General features: G+C 37.9%; 1 protein-coding gene across 1 annotated transcript in view; it reads left to right on the top strand.

Annotated features, from left to right (window-relative positions):
- DTWD2 (DTW domain containing 2) overlaps nt 1-18818 on the top strand; it is a 73174-nt gene that overhangs the window by 17759 nt on the left and 36597 nt on the right. The window contains exon 2 of the mRNA XM_027546939.1: nt 15595-15685. Coding sequence (XP_027402740.1) covers nt 15595-15685 — 91 coding nt within the window. The remainder of the gene's footprint in view (nt 1-15594; nt 15686-18818) is intronic.

Raw genomic sequence — 18818 nt, 5'->3', positions numbered from 1 at the left:
TTGATTTGTGAGTTTGAACCATCTTTTGTTCCTGAGCTAAGTTCTAGTTGATCATGATGTAGGTTTCTTTAAATGTAAAGCAGAATTTTGTTGGTTAATATTTTGTTGAGGATTTTTGCATCTATGTTCATTAGTAATATCAGTCTGTAATTTTTTTACTGATTGTGTCTTTGTCTGGTTTTGGTATCAGGGTAAATCTGGCCTCATATAGTAAGTTTGGAAGCATTCCTTTTTCTTCAGATCTTTGAAATAATTTGAGAAGCATTGGTGTTAAGTCTAACTATTTGGTAGAATTTGCCTGTCAAGCTGTTTGGTCCTTGACTTTTGTTTGTGGGGATTTTTTATTACTGATTGTATTTTGATGTTATTAATTAATTAGCCTGTTGATATCTTTTATTTCTTCCTGATTCAGTGTTGGGAGATTGTGCATTTCTAGAAATCTTTCCATTTCTTCTAGGTTGACCATGGTACTGGTGTGTATAGTATTATATTGGTGTTCATAGTTATCTCTTATGAGCCTTTGTATTTCTGTAGTGTTGGTTGTTACTTCTCTTTCATTTCTGATTTTCTTTTCTTTCTTTTTGGCTATACCGTGCAGTTTGTGGAATCTTCCCTGGTCAGGGATTGGACCCAGGCCACTGCACTGAAAGCCTGGAATCCTAGCCACTAGGCCACCAGGGAAGTCCCTGATTTTATTTATTTGGATCTGCTTATTATTATTTTCTGATGAGTCTGGCTGAAGGTTTATCACTTTTGTTCATCATTCCTTTTTTGAAAAATAATTTTATGTATTTATTTTTGGCTGTGCTGGCTCTTCATTGCTGTGAGGGCTTTACTCTAGTTGTTGAAGCAGGGGCTGCTCTCCAGTTGTGCAGGGGCTGCTCTCCAGTTGTGTGTGGGCTTTCCATTGTGGTGGCCTGTCTTGTTGAGGAGCACAGGCTCTAGGCCCTGTGGACTCAGTAGTTGTGGTTTCTGGTCTCTAGAGCACGGGCTCAATAGTTGGGGCACACGGTCTTGTTACTTCATGGTGTGTGGTGTCTTCCTGGATCAGGGATTGAATCTGTGTCTCTTGCATTGACAGGTGGATTCTTTACTGAGCCACCAGGGAAGCCCCAGTTTTGTTTATCTTTTCTAAGAACCAGTCTTAGTTTCACTAGTCTTAGTTTCATTCATCTTTTCTTTTTTCTTAAAATTTTTTATTTCATGTATAGTTGACCCCTGAGTAGCTTCACAGATCAGCTTTGACTCCTTGCTTGTCAGGATGGTCATTCATGCTGTTCCTTTTCATTGGCCAGTGGCTAAGGAACATACAATTATGCTACTCATGGACCTGGAGGCTTGCTTTGATTAATCATGGGGGTAGTCTTTGTTCATTCAGTTATTATTAGGATAGTATCCAGTAAAGGGACATAGAAAAATGAGTAAGAAATTGTTTCCTCTAGAATTCATAGTGAATTGAGTATGAGAAAACATATCTGTATAATTAATATTTAAGAAAAATGATGGAAGTATAAAGTAAGAATTTGCAAAGAGTGATTTACTTAACTTATTAAGACTTTTTTATTTGCTTTATTTCTATATAAGAAGACAGAGTAAATAATAAGATAACTGACTATAGATGTTTACTTTATGATAAGATTCTCAGTGTTAATCTGCCATTTTCTCATAAGCTCCAGTAGAGGCTTTATATAGTTGTTATATATAATTATATCTCTGGACACAGGCTTTTGTTTTCCAAGCATCTGGCTCATTTGAAGGCTTCTTTAATTATAATAACACTAACATTTTTCTTATAGATCCTGTAGTAGGAACAAACTTATCTCTAGGCCAGTGATCCCTAAATTATTTAGAATGCATACCACAGTTGATTAAAACACTTAAGATGTAATTCTGAAAGGTATACATATTTATCTCTGATAATACATGTTGATCATATACTAATGTATGACTTGCATCATAAAACATAGAAAAACATAGATAAAAGGAAGAAATTATGATGAAATAAACTGTTTAAAAATGTCCTGCTTCCCTGGTGGCTTAGAGGGTAAAGTGTCTGCCTGCGATGCAGGAGACCTGGGTTCAATCCTTGGGTCAGGAAGATCCCCTGGAGAAGGAAATGGCAACCCACTCCAGTACTCTTGCCTGGAAAATCCCATGGACAGAGAAGCCTAGTAGACTACAGTCCATGGGATCGCAAAGAGTCAGACACGACTGAGCGATTGCTTGCTTGCTTGCTTGCTGATTGTGATAGAGCCCTACTCTTACTATTTAGTATTTTTGGAACATAATATATACTTATAGTAAGGTTCATGATAATAAGTTACTGATAGTAAGATGTGATTTCACAGTTCAAGTGTCTTTATAATTTCTACTTTCTAAAGTTATTGTTATATCTGAGATTTATTAACTCTAATGAGTTTGAAGTAACAGTAAGGAAGAAACACCTCTGCCGTATACTTATTTTTTTGTGATTATGTAGTTAGAATTTCTTCAGTGTAGACTCTTTGTAATATATGTAGTTTCCTTGTGGATGCTGTTTTTAGCACTTCATGTTATGAAACTCCTTTTCTATTAGGATACTGCATATCCTGACACATTACCATGTGATATACCATCCCACAGAGGGCTTGTTATACTATATACTGAATATTGCTGCTGCTGCTGAGTCACTTCAGTCGTGTCCGACTCTGTGCGACCCCATAGACGGTGGCCCACGAGGCTCCTCCGTCTATGGGATTTTCCAGGCAAGAGTACTGGAGTGGGGTGCCATTGCCTTCTCCACTGAATATTAGTAATGCTTAATTATAAATAGAAGTGATAATATTACCTTTTTGCACCTGCTTGGGATAATTTACTTAACTCACTTTGGAAATCACTGCTCTAGGCATGCTTAGGTCAATATGTCTCATCGAAAGATATTTATTCTCTTTAGAGTTACTTCCTCTCCTGAAACAGTGATTTATTTTTCTGAGCCTGTTGTTCCTCTACTTCAGAAGGCATTTATAAAATAAAATAATGTAGTGATAGAAATGGTTTTGGGGAGTTATGAAAATATCATGGTTTACTATACTTGAAGCTGTTAGGCATGGTTGAGATTGCTTCTCTTTATAAGATGAAATTTTATTGTGATATTAATAATGAAAAGTTGTTCCTTCTTTTGCTGGTTATATTAAGTATAGTTTCAGAAATGTAAAACCTAGAGTTTATTTTACAACTTATTTGTTTCTTTAAAATGACAATAGAGGGCACTGTGGCATTTCATTTTTTCACAGTCTGTTTTAAAATTGGAAAGTTGTTGCTATTTTTAATGTGTGATGCAGTGTATCTGTTCAACTGATCTATTGAAGAGTGATAAAACTCTTTGTTCTTTGCTTTTCCACTCTGTGAAACTATAAAATTTTTGTTGAGTATTGGGAAATTTGAGGTGTGATATCTTTCTGGGTTTTAGATTTGCTTTACTTTAGTGGGTAAAAGAAATTCTTTTTAAATTAATGATTTTTGTAAATCTGTTCACTAATCTTTAAACTTTGCTTCTGTGAGATTTTCTTGATTAAAATTAGTACTATGAGAAAAATAGCTTTTGGTAAGTATTGTTAGAGATTTAATTAAACTTTTAAATATTAATTAATATTTAAGCTTTTGAAAGTCATTTTTGTAGGTTTTAGCATCTGTAGTCATATGCCTCAGATCAGATCAGTCGCTCAGTCGTGTCCGACTCTTTGCCACCCCATGAATTGCAGCACGCCAGGCCTCCCTGTCCATCACCAACTCCCGGAGTTCACTGAAACTCACGTCCATCGAGTCGGTGATGTCATCCAGCCATCTCATCCTCTGTCGTCCCCTTCTCCTCCTGCCCCCAATCCCTCCCAGCATCAGAGTCTTTTCCAATGAGTCAACTCTTGGCATCAGGTGGCCAAAGTACTGGAGTTTCAGCTTTAGCATCATTCCTTCCAAAGAAATCCCAGGGCTGATCTTCAGAATGGACTGGTTGGATCTCCTTGCAGTCCAAGGGACTCTCAAGAGTCTTCTCCAACACCACAGTTCAAAAGCATCAATTCTTCGGTGCTCAGCCTTCTTCACAGTCCAACTCTCACATCCATAAGGCCGTTAAAGACAGCATACGAGAGTGAGTGACAGCTTACCCTTGTGTTACATCATTCACTTCAGAAGCTAGTCAGTCCATCTGACAGGAAGTGTATGTGTTTATTCATACAACCTTAATGAGAAAAGAAGAAAAAGCATGTTCCATAAAATTTCTTTAAGGAAATTATTTGAAAACCCCATTTATGTATTAAGAGTTGATAAACACTTATTGGGTTGTATAGATAACACCCGGTGACATAAAACAGTATTTATAATACATTTGCAGTGCATTGTAAATGTAGAAGAGTTAAAAATCTCAGCTGTTACTTCAGTCATTCTGTTATTAATTAGTTTAAAATAGTCATAAATGACTACATTTTATTACATTTGCCTGTGATTCAGTGGTTATTTCCCAGAAATTTTTTGGTGTTTCATTGCCAGTGCTATGAAAAAGGAAATTGAAAACCTCTGACATAGACAAGATCAGGTAGCAAGACAATGATATTGTCAGTGAGATATCTTAATAGCTGTTTTCCAAACCTATACCCAATCTACCAGTATATTTATCAGGTATTAATTTTTCTTGAGATCTACATAAATTCTAGAAGTATGCTTGGCTTTTTATTTCTCCACACCTTCTCCAGCATTTATTTCTATTCTTTTTGACAGTAGCCATTCTAACAGGTGTGAGGTGATATCTCATTGTGGTTTTGGCTTGCATTTCACTGATGACTAATGATGTAAAACATTTTTTCATGTACCTGTTGGCCGTCTGTATGTCTTCTTTAGAAAATTGTCTATTCAGGTCTTATATCCATTTTTCAATTGGATTGTTTGTTTCTGTTCTTGAGTTAAATGAGTACTTTATATATTTTGCATATTAGCCCCCTATGAGATATATGATTTGCAAATATTTTCTTTTAGTGTGTTGGTTGTCATTTCATTTTCTTGATAGTTTCTGTTGCTGGGCAGAAACTTTTTATTTAATGTAGTCCCACTTGTTTATTTTTGTTTTTGCTTTTGGTGTCAGGTTAAAAAAATCATTACCAAGATGTAAGTCAAAGAGCTTACTGTCTTATATTTTTCTTCCAGCGGTTTTATGGTTTCCAGCCTTACATTCAGATCTTTAGTTCATTTTGAGTTGATTTCTGTGTATGGTTCAGTTTTATTTATTTTAATGTCCAACTTTCCTAACACCATTTAGAACAGACTGTCATTTCCCCAGTGTATATTCTTGGCATTTTTGTTGTTAATTAATTCACCATATATGCATGGGTTTATTTCTAGGCTCTGTGTTCTGTTTTGTTGATCTACGTGTGGTTTTATGCCAGTACAATACTGTTTAAATGCCTGGAGAATCCCAGGGACGGGGGAGCCCTGTGGGCTGCCGTCTATGGGGTTACACAGAGTCGGACACGACTGAAACGACTTAGCAGCAGCAGCAGCTTTGTTAGTATAGTTTGAAATCAGGGATCATGATGCTTCAAGCTTTATTCATCATTCTCAAGATTCTTTGGCTATTTGGTTTAATGGTTCCACAAATTTTAGGAATTTTTGTCCTATTCTTGTAAAAAATGTCATTGGAAGTTTGATAGGGTTACATTGAATCTGTAGTTGTTGATATTCAGTTGCCCACTCATGTCTGGCTGTTTGTGACCCCATGGACTGTAGCAAGTCAGACCTCCCTATCCCTCATCATCTCCTGGAGTTTGCCCAAGTTCATGTCCATTGCATTGGTAATGCCATCCAGCCATCTCATCCTCTGATACCCTCTTCTCCTTATGCCCTCAATCTTTCCCAGCATCAGAGACTTTTCCAATGAGTTGGCTGTTTGCATCAGGTGACCAAAATACTGGAGCTTCAGCATCAATCCTTCCAGTGAATATTCAGGGTTGATTTCCATTAAGATTGACTGATCTGATCTCCTTGCTGTGCAAGGGACTCTCAGGAGTCTTCTCTAGCACCACAGTTCAAAGGCATCAATTCTTTGGCACACTGCCTTCTTTATGGGCCAGCTCTCACAACTGTATGTGACCACTGGGAAGATGGTAACCTTGTATATGGACCTTTGTTGGCAGAGTCATGTCTCTGCTTTTCAACCCTGTCTAGGTTTGTCATAGCTTTCCTGCTGAGAAGCAGTTGTCTTCTGATTTCATGGTTGCAGTCACCATCTATAGTGATTTTTCAGATTCAAGAAGAGGAAATCTGTCACTACTTCCACCTTTTCCTCTTTTGATTGCCATGAAGTAATGGAGCGAGATGCCATCTTTGTTTTTTCAATATTTAGTTTTAAGCTGGCTTTTTCACTCTTCTCCTTCACCCTCATCAAGAGGTTCTTTAGTTCCTCTTCTCTTTCTGCCATTAGAATGGTATCTGTATATCTGAGGTTGTTGATGTTTCTCCCATCTATCTCGATTCCAGCTTGAAACTCACCCAGCCTGGCATTTCTCATGATGTGCTGAGTGTATAGGCTAAATAAACATAATGACAACAGACAGCCCTGTTGTATGCCTTTCTCAATCCAGTTGTTCCATACAGTGTTCTAACTGTTGCTTCTTGACCCACATACAGGTTTCTCAGGAGACAGGTAATGTGGTCTATCTCTTTAAGAGCTTTCCACAATTTGTTATGATCCACACAGTCAAAGACTTTAGCGTAGTTGATGAAACAGAAGTAGATGTTTTTCTGGAATTTCCTTGCTTTCTCTGTGATCCAGTGAATGTTGACAATTGACCTCTCGTTCCTCTGCATTTTCTAAATCCAGCTTGGATGTCTGGAAGTTCTTGGTTTGCATAATGCTGAAGCCTAGCATGCAAGATTTTAAGCATGACTTTACTAGGATGGGAGATGAGTGTAGTTGTCTGATGTTTTGAACATTCTTTAGTGCTGCTCTTTTTGGGAATTGGGATGAGGATTGACCTCTTCCAGTCCTGTGGCTGCTGCTGGGCCTTCCAGATTTGCTGACATTTTGAGTGCAACACTTTGATAGCATCATCGTTTAGAGTTTTGAATAGCTCTACTGGAATTCCACCACATCTACTAGCTTTATTGACAGCAGTGCTTCCTAAGGCTCAATTGACCTCACACTCCAGAATGTCTGGGTCTGGGTGGCTGACCATACCATCATTCTTATCCAGTTCATTAAGGTCTTTTTTCGTACAGTTCTTCCATGTATTCTTTCCATCTCTTCTTGATCTCTTGTCCTTCTACTAGGTCTGTGCTGTTTCTGTCCTTTATTGTGCCCTCTTTGGGTGAAATGTTCCCTTTATATTTCATATTTTTCTAAAGCAGGCTCTAATATTTCCCCTTCTGTTGTTTTCCTCTGTTTTTTATGCATTGTTCATTCAAGAAGACCTTCTTGTCTCTCCTTGCTATTCTTTGGAACTCTGCGTTTGGTTGGGTGTACCTTTCCCTTTCTCCCTTGCTTTTCACTTCTCTTCATTCTTCAGCTATTTGTAAAGACTCCTCAGACAGACAGCCACTTTGCCTACTTGCTTTTCTTTTTCTTTGGGATAATTTGTTTGCTGCCTCTTGTATAATATTATGGACCTCTGTCCATAGTTCTTCAGGCATGCTGTTTACTGTATCTAATCTCTTGAATCTATTTGTCACCTCCACTGCATATTCATAAGGGATTTGATTTAAGTTGTACCTTGCTGGCCTAGTGGTTTTCCCAAATTTCTTTAGTTTTAAGTTTGAATTTTGCTATGAGAAGCTGATGATCTGAGTCACAGTCAGCTCCAAATCTTGTTTTTGCTGACTGTATACAGCTTCTCCATCTTTGGTTACAAAGAATGGAATCAATTTGATTTCGGTATTGACCATTTGGTGATGTCCATGTGTAAAGTTGTCTCTTGTGTTGTTGAAGAAAGGGTGTTTGCTATGACTAGTCCACTCTCTTAACAGAATTCAGTTAGCCTTTAGCCTGCTTTATTTTATACTCCAAGACCAAACTTGCCTGTTACTCCAGGTATCTCTTGACTTTCCACTTTTGCATTCCAATCCCCAGTGATGAGTAAAACATCTTTTTTTGGTGTTAGTTCTTGGAGGTCTTATAGGTCTTCATAGAATTGATCAACTTCAGCTTCTTTGGAATCGGTGGTAGGGGCATAGACTTGAATTATTGTAATGTTGAATTGCTTGCCTTGGAAGTGAACCGAGATCATTCTGTCATTTTTGAGATTGTATCCAAGTACTGCATTTCAGACTCTTTTGTTGATTATGAGGGCTGCTCCATTTCTTGTATGGGATTCTTGCCCACAGTGGTAGATATAATGGTCATCTAAATTAAATTCCCCCATTCCCATCCATTTTAGTTCACTGATTCCTAACATGTCAATGTTTGTTCTTACCATCTCCTGCTTGACCAAGTCCAATTTACCTTGATTCTTGGACCTAACATTCCAGGTCCGTATGCAATACTGTTCTTTGCAGCATCAGATTTTGCTTTCATCACCAGACACATCCACAGCTGAGCCCCACTTTCTCTTTGGCCCAGCCGCTTCATTCTTTCTGGGGCTATTAGTTGTTGTCCTCTGTTCTTCCCCAGTAGCATGTTGGACACCTTCCAACCTGGGGGACTCACCTTTCAGTGTCGTATCTTTTTTTTTTTTTTATACAGTTCATAAGATTCTCATGGCAAGTATACTGGGGTGGTTTGCCGTTCCTTCCTCCAGTGGATCAGGTTTTGTCAGAACTCTCTACTATAACCTGTCTGTCTTGGGTGACCCTACATTATTGTTCAGTTGCTCTGTTGTGTCCAACTCTTTACAGCCCCATGGACTGCAGCACACCAGGGTTCCCTGTCCTTTACCATCTCCTGGAGCTTACTAAAGCTCATGTCCATTGAATCAGTGATGCCATCCAACCATCTTATCCTCTGTTGTCCCTCTCCTGCCTTCAATCCTTTCCAGCATCGGAGTCTTTTCTAATGAATCGACTCTTCTCATAAGGTGGCTAAAGTATGGGAGCTTCAGTTTCAGCATCAGTCCTTGCAATGAATATTCAGGGTTGATTCTTTAGGGTTGACTGGTTTGATCTCCTTGCTGTCCAAGGGACTCTCAAGAGTTTTCTCCAACACCACAGTTCAAAAGCATCAATTCTTCGGTGTATGGCTCATAGCTTCATTGAATTACGCAGGCCCCTTTGCCATGACAAGGCAGTGATCTGTAGTATGAACGTTTAAAAAATATTAATTGTTCCAATCCATGAGTATGGACTATCTTTCCACTTATTTGTGTGTTCTTCATTCTATTTCATTAATTAATGTCTTGTAGCTTTCAACATACAGGTCTTTCACCTCCTTGGTTAAGTTTATTCCTAGACATTTTATTCTTTTGGAGAAGGATTTTAAAATTAGGAGAGCAGTTACTCTGCACTTACCATTAGTTTGGTAAGAAATGGTTTAACATTTGGATAGCTAGTCACCAGTGTAGTACATGCAGACAATTGTAGAGTAGGAAAGTGTGAGAAAAATGGCTGTTAATAATAAATAAGTACACATTCTTATTGTAAAGTAACTTGCTAAATATAAACTTAATCAACTGAAATACAAAATGTTTTAAAGAACTATAGTTTTATTAGCTTGAGGTAATTAGAATTAGGTTAATAAAGGGGGCATGCTTTAAAATAAATGGGTAATGATATTTTATGAGCAACTTAAAACATAAGCCAGAACAATTAGGTTTAGCTTAAATCACAGTTACAGGGTTTATATATAAAGTGCTTAACTGTTTTTTTTTTTGTTGTTGTTGTTGCTGTTATTTAGTAAATATTTTCTTCAGTAAATATTTTTGCCTCCTGTATGCTATTGCTTACAAGAAAGATCACAAAAGATAACAAAGGAAGATCTGAGGAAATTCTTGGTTATCCAGTGGCTAGAACTTGGTGCTTTCACTGTCAACACCCAGAGGAGCTAAGATCCCACAAGTTGCGCGTTGTGCCCAAAATAAAGCAACAAAAATGTCAAAGGAAGATCTGAGACTCTGAATTTCATTTATAATGCAAACTAATTGTCTTAATACTAGAGAGGAAGTGAAGGAGAGATTAGTATTTGATATGTAAGAAAATGAAGGGATAGGATAAGAAATTGTGTAGGAGGAGAAGGGCATTCCAAGGTCGACGTAAGAGGGAACGCAAAGGTATTTGCTTATGTATGCAGCAGTATTTATTGAAAGCTTACTATGCTAGGTGCTGGGGTATAAAAGTGAAAAAAGTAGGTCAAGTCAAGTCCTTGCCCTTAGGTAGCTTACTTTGTAGAAAAGGAAACCCACCTTAACAAAACATGATGTCAAATGGTGGTAAAATGCCTCTTGCTTGGGCTTCCCTGGTGGTTCAGACGATAAAGAATCTGCCTGCAATGTGGGAGACCTGGGTTCAATCCCTGGGTTGGGAAGATATCCTGGAGGAGGGTATGGCAACCCATTCCAGTATTCTTGCCTGGAGAATCCCCATAGACAGAGGAGCATGGTGGGCTGTAGTCCATGGGTTTGCAAAGAATCGGACATGACTGAGCAACTAAGCACATGGCCCAGCCTCTTTCTTACTAATTACATTGAACATTCTTTTTTCATTGCATTTTTATATTTTTTAAAATAACAACTTTATTTAGATACTATTCACAGACCATGGAGTTTATCATATTGAAGTGTATAATTTAGAGTTGTTTTTTTTTGTTGTTGTTGTTATATTAACAAAGTTGTGTAGACACCACCAGTATTACAGTGATTTTAGCAGGTTTTTGTTGAATGTCTTTTCAGCATCTTTCTCTTAAGCTGCCTTCTTCTTTTTGTATTGCATCCTTCCCATTAACATTCCCAGTCAACAAAAATAAGACCAGGAGCTGACTGTAGCTCAGACCATGAACTCCTTATTACCAAATTCAGACTTAAATTGAAGAAAGTGGGGAAAACCACTAGACCATTCAGGTATGACCTAAATCAAATCTCTTATGATTATACAGTGGAAGTGAGAAATAGATTTAAGGGCCTAGATCTGATAGATAGAGTGCCTGATGAACTATGGAATGAGGTTCATGACATTGTACAGGAGACAGGGATCAAGACCATCCCCATCAAAAAGAAATGGAAAAAAGCAAATGGCTGTCTGGGGAGGCCTTACAAATAGCTGTGAAAAGAAGAGAAGCGAAAAGCAAAGGAGAAAAGGAAAGATATAAGCATCTGAATGCAGAGTTCCAAAGAATAGCAAGAAGAGATAAGAAAGCCTTCCTCAGCGATCAATGCAGAGAAATAGAAGAAAACAACAGAATGGGAAAGACTAGAGATCTCTTCAAGAAAATTAGAGATACCAAGGGAACATTTCCTGCAAAGATGGGCTCAATAAAAGACAGAAATGGTATAGACCTAACAGAAACAGAAGATATTAAGAAGAGATGGCAAGAATACACAGAAGAACTGTACAAAAAAGATCTTCACGACCCAGATAATCATGATGGTGTGATCACTGACCTAGAGCCAGACATCCTGGAATATGAAGTCAAGTGGGCCTTAGAAAGCATCACCATGAACAAAGCTAGTGGAGGTGATGGAATTCCAATTGAGCTATTTCAAATCCTGAAAGATGATGCTGTGAAGGTGCTGCACTCAATATGCCAGCAAATTTGAAAACCTCAGCAGTGGCTACAGGACTGGAAAAGGTCAGTTTTCATTCCGATCCCAAAGAAAGGCAATGCCAAAGAATGCTCAAACTACCACACAATTGCACTCATCTCACATGCTAGTAAAGTAATGCTCAAAATTCTCCAAGCCAGGCTTCAGCAATATGTAAACCATGAACTTCCTGATGTTCAAGCTGGTTTTAGAAAAGGCAGAGGAACCAGAGATCAAATTGCCAATATCCATCCGCTGGATCATGGAAAAAGCAAGAGAGTTCCAGAAAAACATCTATTTCTGCTTTATTAACTATGTCAAAGCCTTTGACTGTGTGGATCACAACAAACTGTGGAAAATTCTGAAAGAGATGGGAATACCAGACCACCTGACCTGCCTCTTGAGAAACCTGTATGCAGGTCAGGAAGCAGCAGTTAGAACTGGACATGAAACAACAGACTGATTCCAAATAGGAAAAGGAGTCCATCAAGGCTGTATATTGTCACCCTGCTTATTTAACTTGTATGCAAAGTACATCATGAGAAACGCTGGACTGGAAGAAACAAAAGCTGGAATCAAGATTACCAGGAGAAATATCAATAACCTCAGATATGCAGATGACACCACCCTTATGGCAGAAAGTGAAGAGGAACTCAAAAGCCTCTTGATGCAAGTGAAAGTGGAGAGTGAAAAAGTTGGCTTAAAGCTCAACATTCAGAAAACTAAGATCATGGCGTCCGGTCCCATCACTTCATGGGAAATAGATGGGGAAACAGTGGAAACAGTGTCAGACTTTATTTTTCTGGGCTCCAAAATTACTGCAGATGGTGACTGCAGCCATGAAATTAAAAGACGCTTACTCCTTGGAAGGAAAGTTATGTCCAACCTAGATAGCATATTAAAAAGCAGAGACATCACTTTGCCAACAAAGGTTCATCTAGTCAAGGCTATGGTTTTTCCTGTGGTCATGTATGGATGTGAGAGTTGGACTGTGAAGAAGGCTGAGCGCTGAAGAATTGATGCTTTTGAACTGTGGTGTTGGAGAAGACTCTTGAGAGTCCCTTGGACTGCAAGGAGATCCAACCAGTCCATTCTGAAGGAGATCAGCCCTGGGATTTCTTTGGAAGGACCGATACTAAAGCTGAAACTCCAGTACTTTGGCCACCTCATGCGAAGAGTTGACTCATTAGCAAAGACTCTGATGCTGCGAGGGATTGGGGGCAGGAGGAGAAGGGGACGACAGAGGATGAGATGGCTGGGTAGCATCACTGACTCGATGGACTGAGTCTGGGTTAACTCCAGGAGTTGGTGATGGACAGGGAGGCCTGCTGCGATTCATGGGGTTGCAAAGAGTTGGACACGACTGAGCGACTGAACTGAACTGAACAGCATATGGAATATTCACAGATTAGAGATTGAACCCATGTCCCCTGCATTGGCAGGCAGAGTCCTATCCACCATACCACTGCATAAGTCCTTTTATCTGATCTTAAATTACATTTTATAAAATAATGTTATTGACATTTGGTCATGCATTGCAGTCATATGCAGTTTCATGCAAAAAAAAAAAATCAGAAACTTAAACTTTTATCTCTTTATATATTTTCTTAGGTCCTTTCTCTCTCTCTTCTCCTTCTGGGACCCCTATAATGTGAATATTGGTGTGTTTAATTTTGTCCCAGAGGTCTCTTATGCTGTCTTCACTTCTTTTCCTTCTTTTTTCCATGTTTTGCGGCAGTGATTTCCACCATTCTTCTTCCAGATCACTTATGCGTTCTTCTGCCTCAGGTATTCTGTTACTGATTCCTTCTAGTGTATTGTGCCTCTCTGTTTGTTTGTTCTTTAGTTCTTGGTCTTTGGTAAACATTACTTGCATCTTCTCCATTTTTTTCCCAACATCTTGGATCATCTTCACTGTCATTATTCTGAATTCTTTTTCTTGAAGATTTCCTGTCTCCATATAATTTAGTTGATTTTCTGGGAATTTATCTTGTTCCTTTATCTGGGTCATGATCCTATGAATTTTTATTTTGGTTAGCTTTATGTGATTGTGTCTTTTGTTCTGGAGGCTCTGGGATTGTAGTTCTTGCTTCTTCTGTCTGACCCCTGTGGATGAGGCTAAGAGGCTTATGCAAACATCCTGATGGGATAGACTCCAGAAACTTAAACTTTTAAAACTTGAATATATCTCATCCGCTGTCTCCTTCCATTGAATGGGAAATCCTTTCTAATTGTAGCCCTTGATTTGTTTGTCACTGAAAGTGACTGAAAATGAAGTTGCTCAGTTGTGTCCAACTCTTTGTAACCCTATGGACTATAGCCCGCCAGGCTCCTCCATCCATGGGATTTTCCAGGCAAGAATACTGGAGTGGGTTTCCATTTTCTTCTCCAAGGTATCTTTCTGACCCAGGGATCGAACTCTGGTCTCCCGCATTGCAGGCAGACTCTTTACCATCTGAGCCACCAGGGAATCCCTTGTTTGTCACTATATAGTCCCATAAGTCACTCCTCCTGTGTTTGCTTATGTTTACTCTTCTTGTGACCACTGAGAGACTCTCTGTTCCTAAAAATTTGCTCACATTCCTAAGAGGGAATCCTTGGTAGGACTGAGTAGTCACACTGAATCATTTCCGATGTCAATGGAAAACAAGTGTATTGATTTCCTTGCATTAATCATTCACTCTTGGTTCAGTAGTGAAAAGGGGAAGTGGGGTCACATTGTACAATATGTTTATGCCTCTGCCTAAAATATTATTTAGATAATTTCTTCAGCAGGAGCAAAGGTTTAACAGTTTCTTGCAAAGTGAGGTGGTAGATACAATCGAACCAATTTACTCACACTCTGTGTTTTATTAATATACGTATTTTTTACCTCAGGCTATAACTCAACATAAGTAAATTGAGGAAACAGTGGGTAGCAATCAGTTTTCTAATAGTAAGTATGCTGTTGGGAATTCTCTTTAAAATATAGCATTCACTTGTATACTGTTACAATGCCACGTGACATCTGCCTGTAATAGTGATCTATAGTGAACATTTGTTTCCATCATATTGTATCTGGCTGCTTGATTAATTTCATGTTATAAACACATATTTAATACAGGATGTAATGATAAACTACCCATGTATATTCCTTCAGTACCTTTGGAAGGACACACAAGAAACTAATCACTGGTTGCCATTAGGGAAGAGAATGAACTAGACTGGAGAACTGAGATGGGACATATACCCTTTTAATTCCATCCGAATTTTGTAATAAGTGCTACTGAAGTAAGTAAGGCACTAAGAAGTAAGGAAAATGAAAGCAACAGAGTAAACCATAACAGAAGGGAAAATAAATGGGTAAGATACATGCTCTGAGGATGTAATTCTAGCCAAATATTCTTTGGTGGCCCCTGTTTGGGTTTCTTCTCACAATTGGTAAGTTCTCCATGTTGACTGATGGCTAAGTTCGATTAGCACTGTCTTCTAGGTGGTGATTATATTCCAGTATTTTGTTATCACTTTGTTCCTTCCAACTTCAGATGATTCAGATTAGTTGCCAGGTTTCTGTTTGACATGAGATCTGTTCTTGATTTGGAATGCAAGTTAGTAGAAGTATTGCTTCATGAATAAAAAGACCATGGTTGTGACTTACGACTCTTCTTCCACTGAAGATAATTAAGGCAATATTTTTTGAGATATTTTGATCTACTATGAATGGTAAAAAATTTACCTGAGTCTTATTTTTCAAATTCTCGTATTGAAAATATGTTTGATTAAATTCTTTCTTAATATCACTTTAAAAGAATTCAGTTTTAGCAAATCTATATTATTAAGTGCGATTATGTTCAAATTTTATGTTATTGTTATATAATTTTATTTTAAACATACTACAGTTTTTCTTTTTTATTTTATCTTTTAGCCGGCCTCAGAAAGTATGTTTGTGTCCATTTCTACCAGCGCATCCTCTACACATCTCTACCTACTTGTATATAATTCAGCATCCAGCAGAGGTGAGTAAGGTGTTGTGAAATACACAATGTTAGATAAGATATTAGTACACAAGAGGATGCATGCAGGTGAACATACTCATCCCTTTCAGCTTTTCAGCATTTTAAAAAATAAATTGATATGCTTTATAGACAGATAAAATGTATTTCATAAAATAGTGTTATTTCATAAAAACTGTGTTACTGAATGGTAGAGAGAAATTTAGAATTCCAATGATTTTATATGGAGGAAAAAAATGAGATTTTGTGAGTTGAGTCAAGAAATTATTGCTTTTTAAATTTTGATCTTAGCTTTTGTTCTTTGATGTCTTTCCTTGTTAAGGTAGAAGTTACTCTCAGCACTTTAGTGTTATAAAATGAATGTGTAAGTTTTTTACTTCTTTAAGTGAATAGAACAAATGTGTATATTTTACATGTATACATGAAAATAAAAATATATAAAATACATATATATGTTGTATATAAAAGATTTTCAGTTAATGGTTTCATATATTGGGGAGGATTATGTATGTGGTAGTGTGTATGTGTGTTAGTAACTCAAATGTAGTAATGGAGAGAGGAGGGAAGGAGAGTATAGATAATCAGAAATTGACATTAGTACCAAACTCTTTGATGTGTGATACAGGTACAGAAATGAGTTTTGTGTAAACTGAAGTCAAAACTCTTCCAGGCTTTGAAGGAGGAATAATGTTCTTCTTGTATTTCTGAAGTATTAATATACAGCACTTGAAGACTTTAACAAAGACATTAAAGGATATTAATCTGTCACTTCCCTTTTCCAAATGATAAAATAATTACTTTTATTGTGAATTGTTAAATGTTTCATTTGCTGAGCAACCCTTTTTTTTTATTTCCCCCAGTGTTAACAGCATGCTTTTATCAGGATTGTGACACTTTTATCACTAGCATTATATTACTGCATTTAAACTTACAACCTGGTGTAGCTCAAATTTACATAAAATGATAGCTTATTGGCCATAAGAGTTTTGACTAAAGCTTGACTTTTGATGACAAGTGTTGTTTTCATTTTATAATACACATAGTAGGGGGCATTTTCATTGTTATTTGGTTCCAGACATAAGATGGATTTTAAACTGGAGGACTTTTCATTGATTTGTGGCAATTTTAATGTTTTCATATCTTATTCCTTATTTTCTTCATTCTTGCCTCCCCCCCACCTTCCTTTTCTTCTTCCTTCTTTCTATTCTTTACTTCCTTCCTTCTTTCGTGGTTAATCCACAGTTTAGATGATCCATCCAGAATTGTATGTGCTGCAAATGTATTTCACTTATGTACAAGTCCATCTGTATTGCTTTTCTTTATCATGCAAGGAATTTTGCAATCTTAATCTAACTCAGTCATACTGGGCTGCCTTGTGCTTAATCTCAGCATACAGTTTTCAGTCACAAACAAGTCAGTTTGATGACTTTCCCTAAAAACTTATTGAAAACCAGTTGTGTAGGCTCTAGGAAGGGGCTTTGAGGAAAGAAGACTTGATGGAATGGATGAAATGGTGTTTATTATGGTGGAGCATTTCAAAGAGTATGGACCTGCATATAGAAAATTACTTAAGACTAGAAAGCAAAGCAGAGAAGGCAATGGCACCCCACTCCAGTACTCTTGTCTGGAAAATCCCATGGATGGAGGAGCCTGGTAGGCTGCAGTCCATGGGGTCGCTAAGAGTTGGACACGACTGAGCGACTTCACTTTCACTTTTCACTTTCATGCTTTGGAGAAGGAAATGGCAACCCACTCCAGTGTTCTTGCCTGGAGAATCCCAGGGACGGGGGAGCCTTGTGGGCTGCCATCTATGTGGTTGCACAGAGTCGGATACAACTGAAGTGACTTAGCAGCAGCAGAAAGAAAAGAGTTACCTCAAAAATAACAAAAAAAACTTCACAGAAAAGAAATGTTATGTTAAATAGCTTGGCTTTTTGTGAACTATATATATATATATATATATACACATATACATATATACATATATATACATATAGCCATTAATGATCTAAATACTGTTTATTGATTTCACTAAAAGTACTAGAAGATGTAAGGGTAAGGAGTGATGTAAGAAAGCTAAATCTTCATTTATTATGAGAGGCTATAGTTATAGAATGAGTAAGGCTCAGGAGTTTAAATTCTTCACAGCTCTGTAAACTCTGTAACCCTGGGAAAGATAACCTCTCTGTGCCTCAGTTTTGTCATTAATGAAATGGATGTAATAAAAATATACTGTGTTACTGGTTTATGGGGAATGGTTCGGTGTTTAGTCACTCAGTCATATCTGACTCTTTGTGACCACATGGACTGCAGCCCGCCAGGCTCCACTGTCCATAGGGATTCTGCAGGCAAGAATACTGGCGTGGGAAGCCTTTCCCTTCTCCAGGGGATCTTCCCAACCCAGGGATCAGACCCAGGTCTCTTGCATTGCAGGCAGATTCTTTACCAGCTGAGCCACCAGGGAAGCCCAAGAATACTGGAGAGAGTAGCCTATCCCTTCTCCAGTGGATCTTCCTGACCCAGAAATCGAATCAGGGTCTCTTGCTTTGCAGGTGGATTCTTTACCAACTGAGGGTATAAGGGAATTATGAGGATAGAGGGAAGGTATGAGGTAAGAGTCTTATGGTGAATAGTAAATGAATAATACATAACATGCACTTAGAATTACATACATTAAGGTTACCTAATATGATGGTAATAATTGATAGTTTATATGTAATATCTAAAATTGATAAGAAATAGCAAGGCATGTATAGAAATATAGACATAAGTACTGGGAGAAATAGCTGGAAAAGTTAAAGCAGTTGCCTCTGGGAAGTAGTATTGGGGATTGTATCTGGGAACATTTTAAATCTTTTGGCACTGTTTGACTTTTATACATGTGTTACTTTGACAAAAGTTTGGGAGGTGGTTTAATTATGTATCAGAGTCTCAAAAGTGATGGGAAGGAGGGAAGAAAGCAGTGTGAGACACTGGAAACTGTCCTGAAACTGCCCTCTCACCTGCCTCCTGCTCGTCCCCTTCACCAGAGGAGCTGCTCCAAAGTGCTGTTTCCAGGCTTCTTCAAGCGCCAGACTGCTGCATGTTTTTTTTAATTAAAGTCCCAGCAAATTCTGACTCTCCTATTTCTTTTTGA

This window comes from Bos indicus x Bos taurus, chromosome 7 (genome assembly GCF_003369695.1).
Source record: "Bos indicus x Bos taurus breed Angus x Brahman F1 hybrid chromosome 7, Bos_hybrid_MaternalHap_v2.0, whole genome shotgun sequence".
Lineage (NCBI taxonomy): Eukaryota > Metazoa > Chordata > Mammalia > Artiodactyla > Bovidae > Bos > Bos indicus x Bos taurus.
Note: the sequence above shows the minus strand (reverse complement) of the source record. Positions and strands in the feature narration are given on the sequence as shown.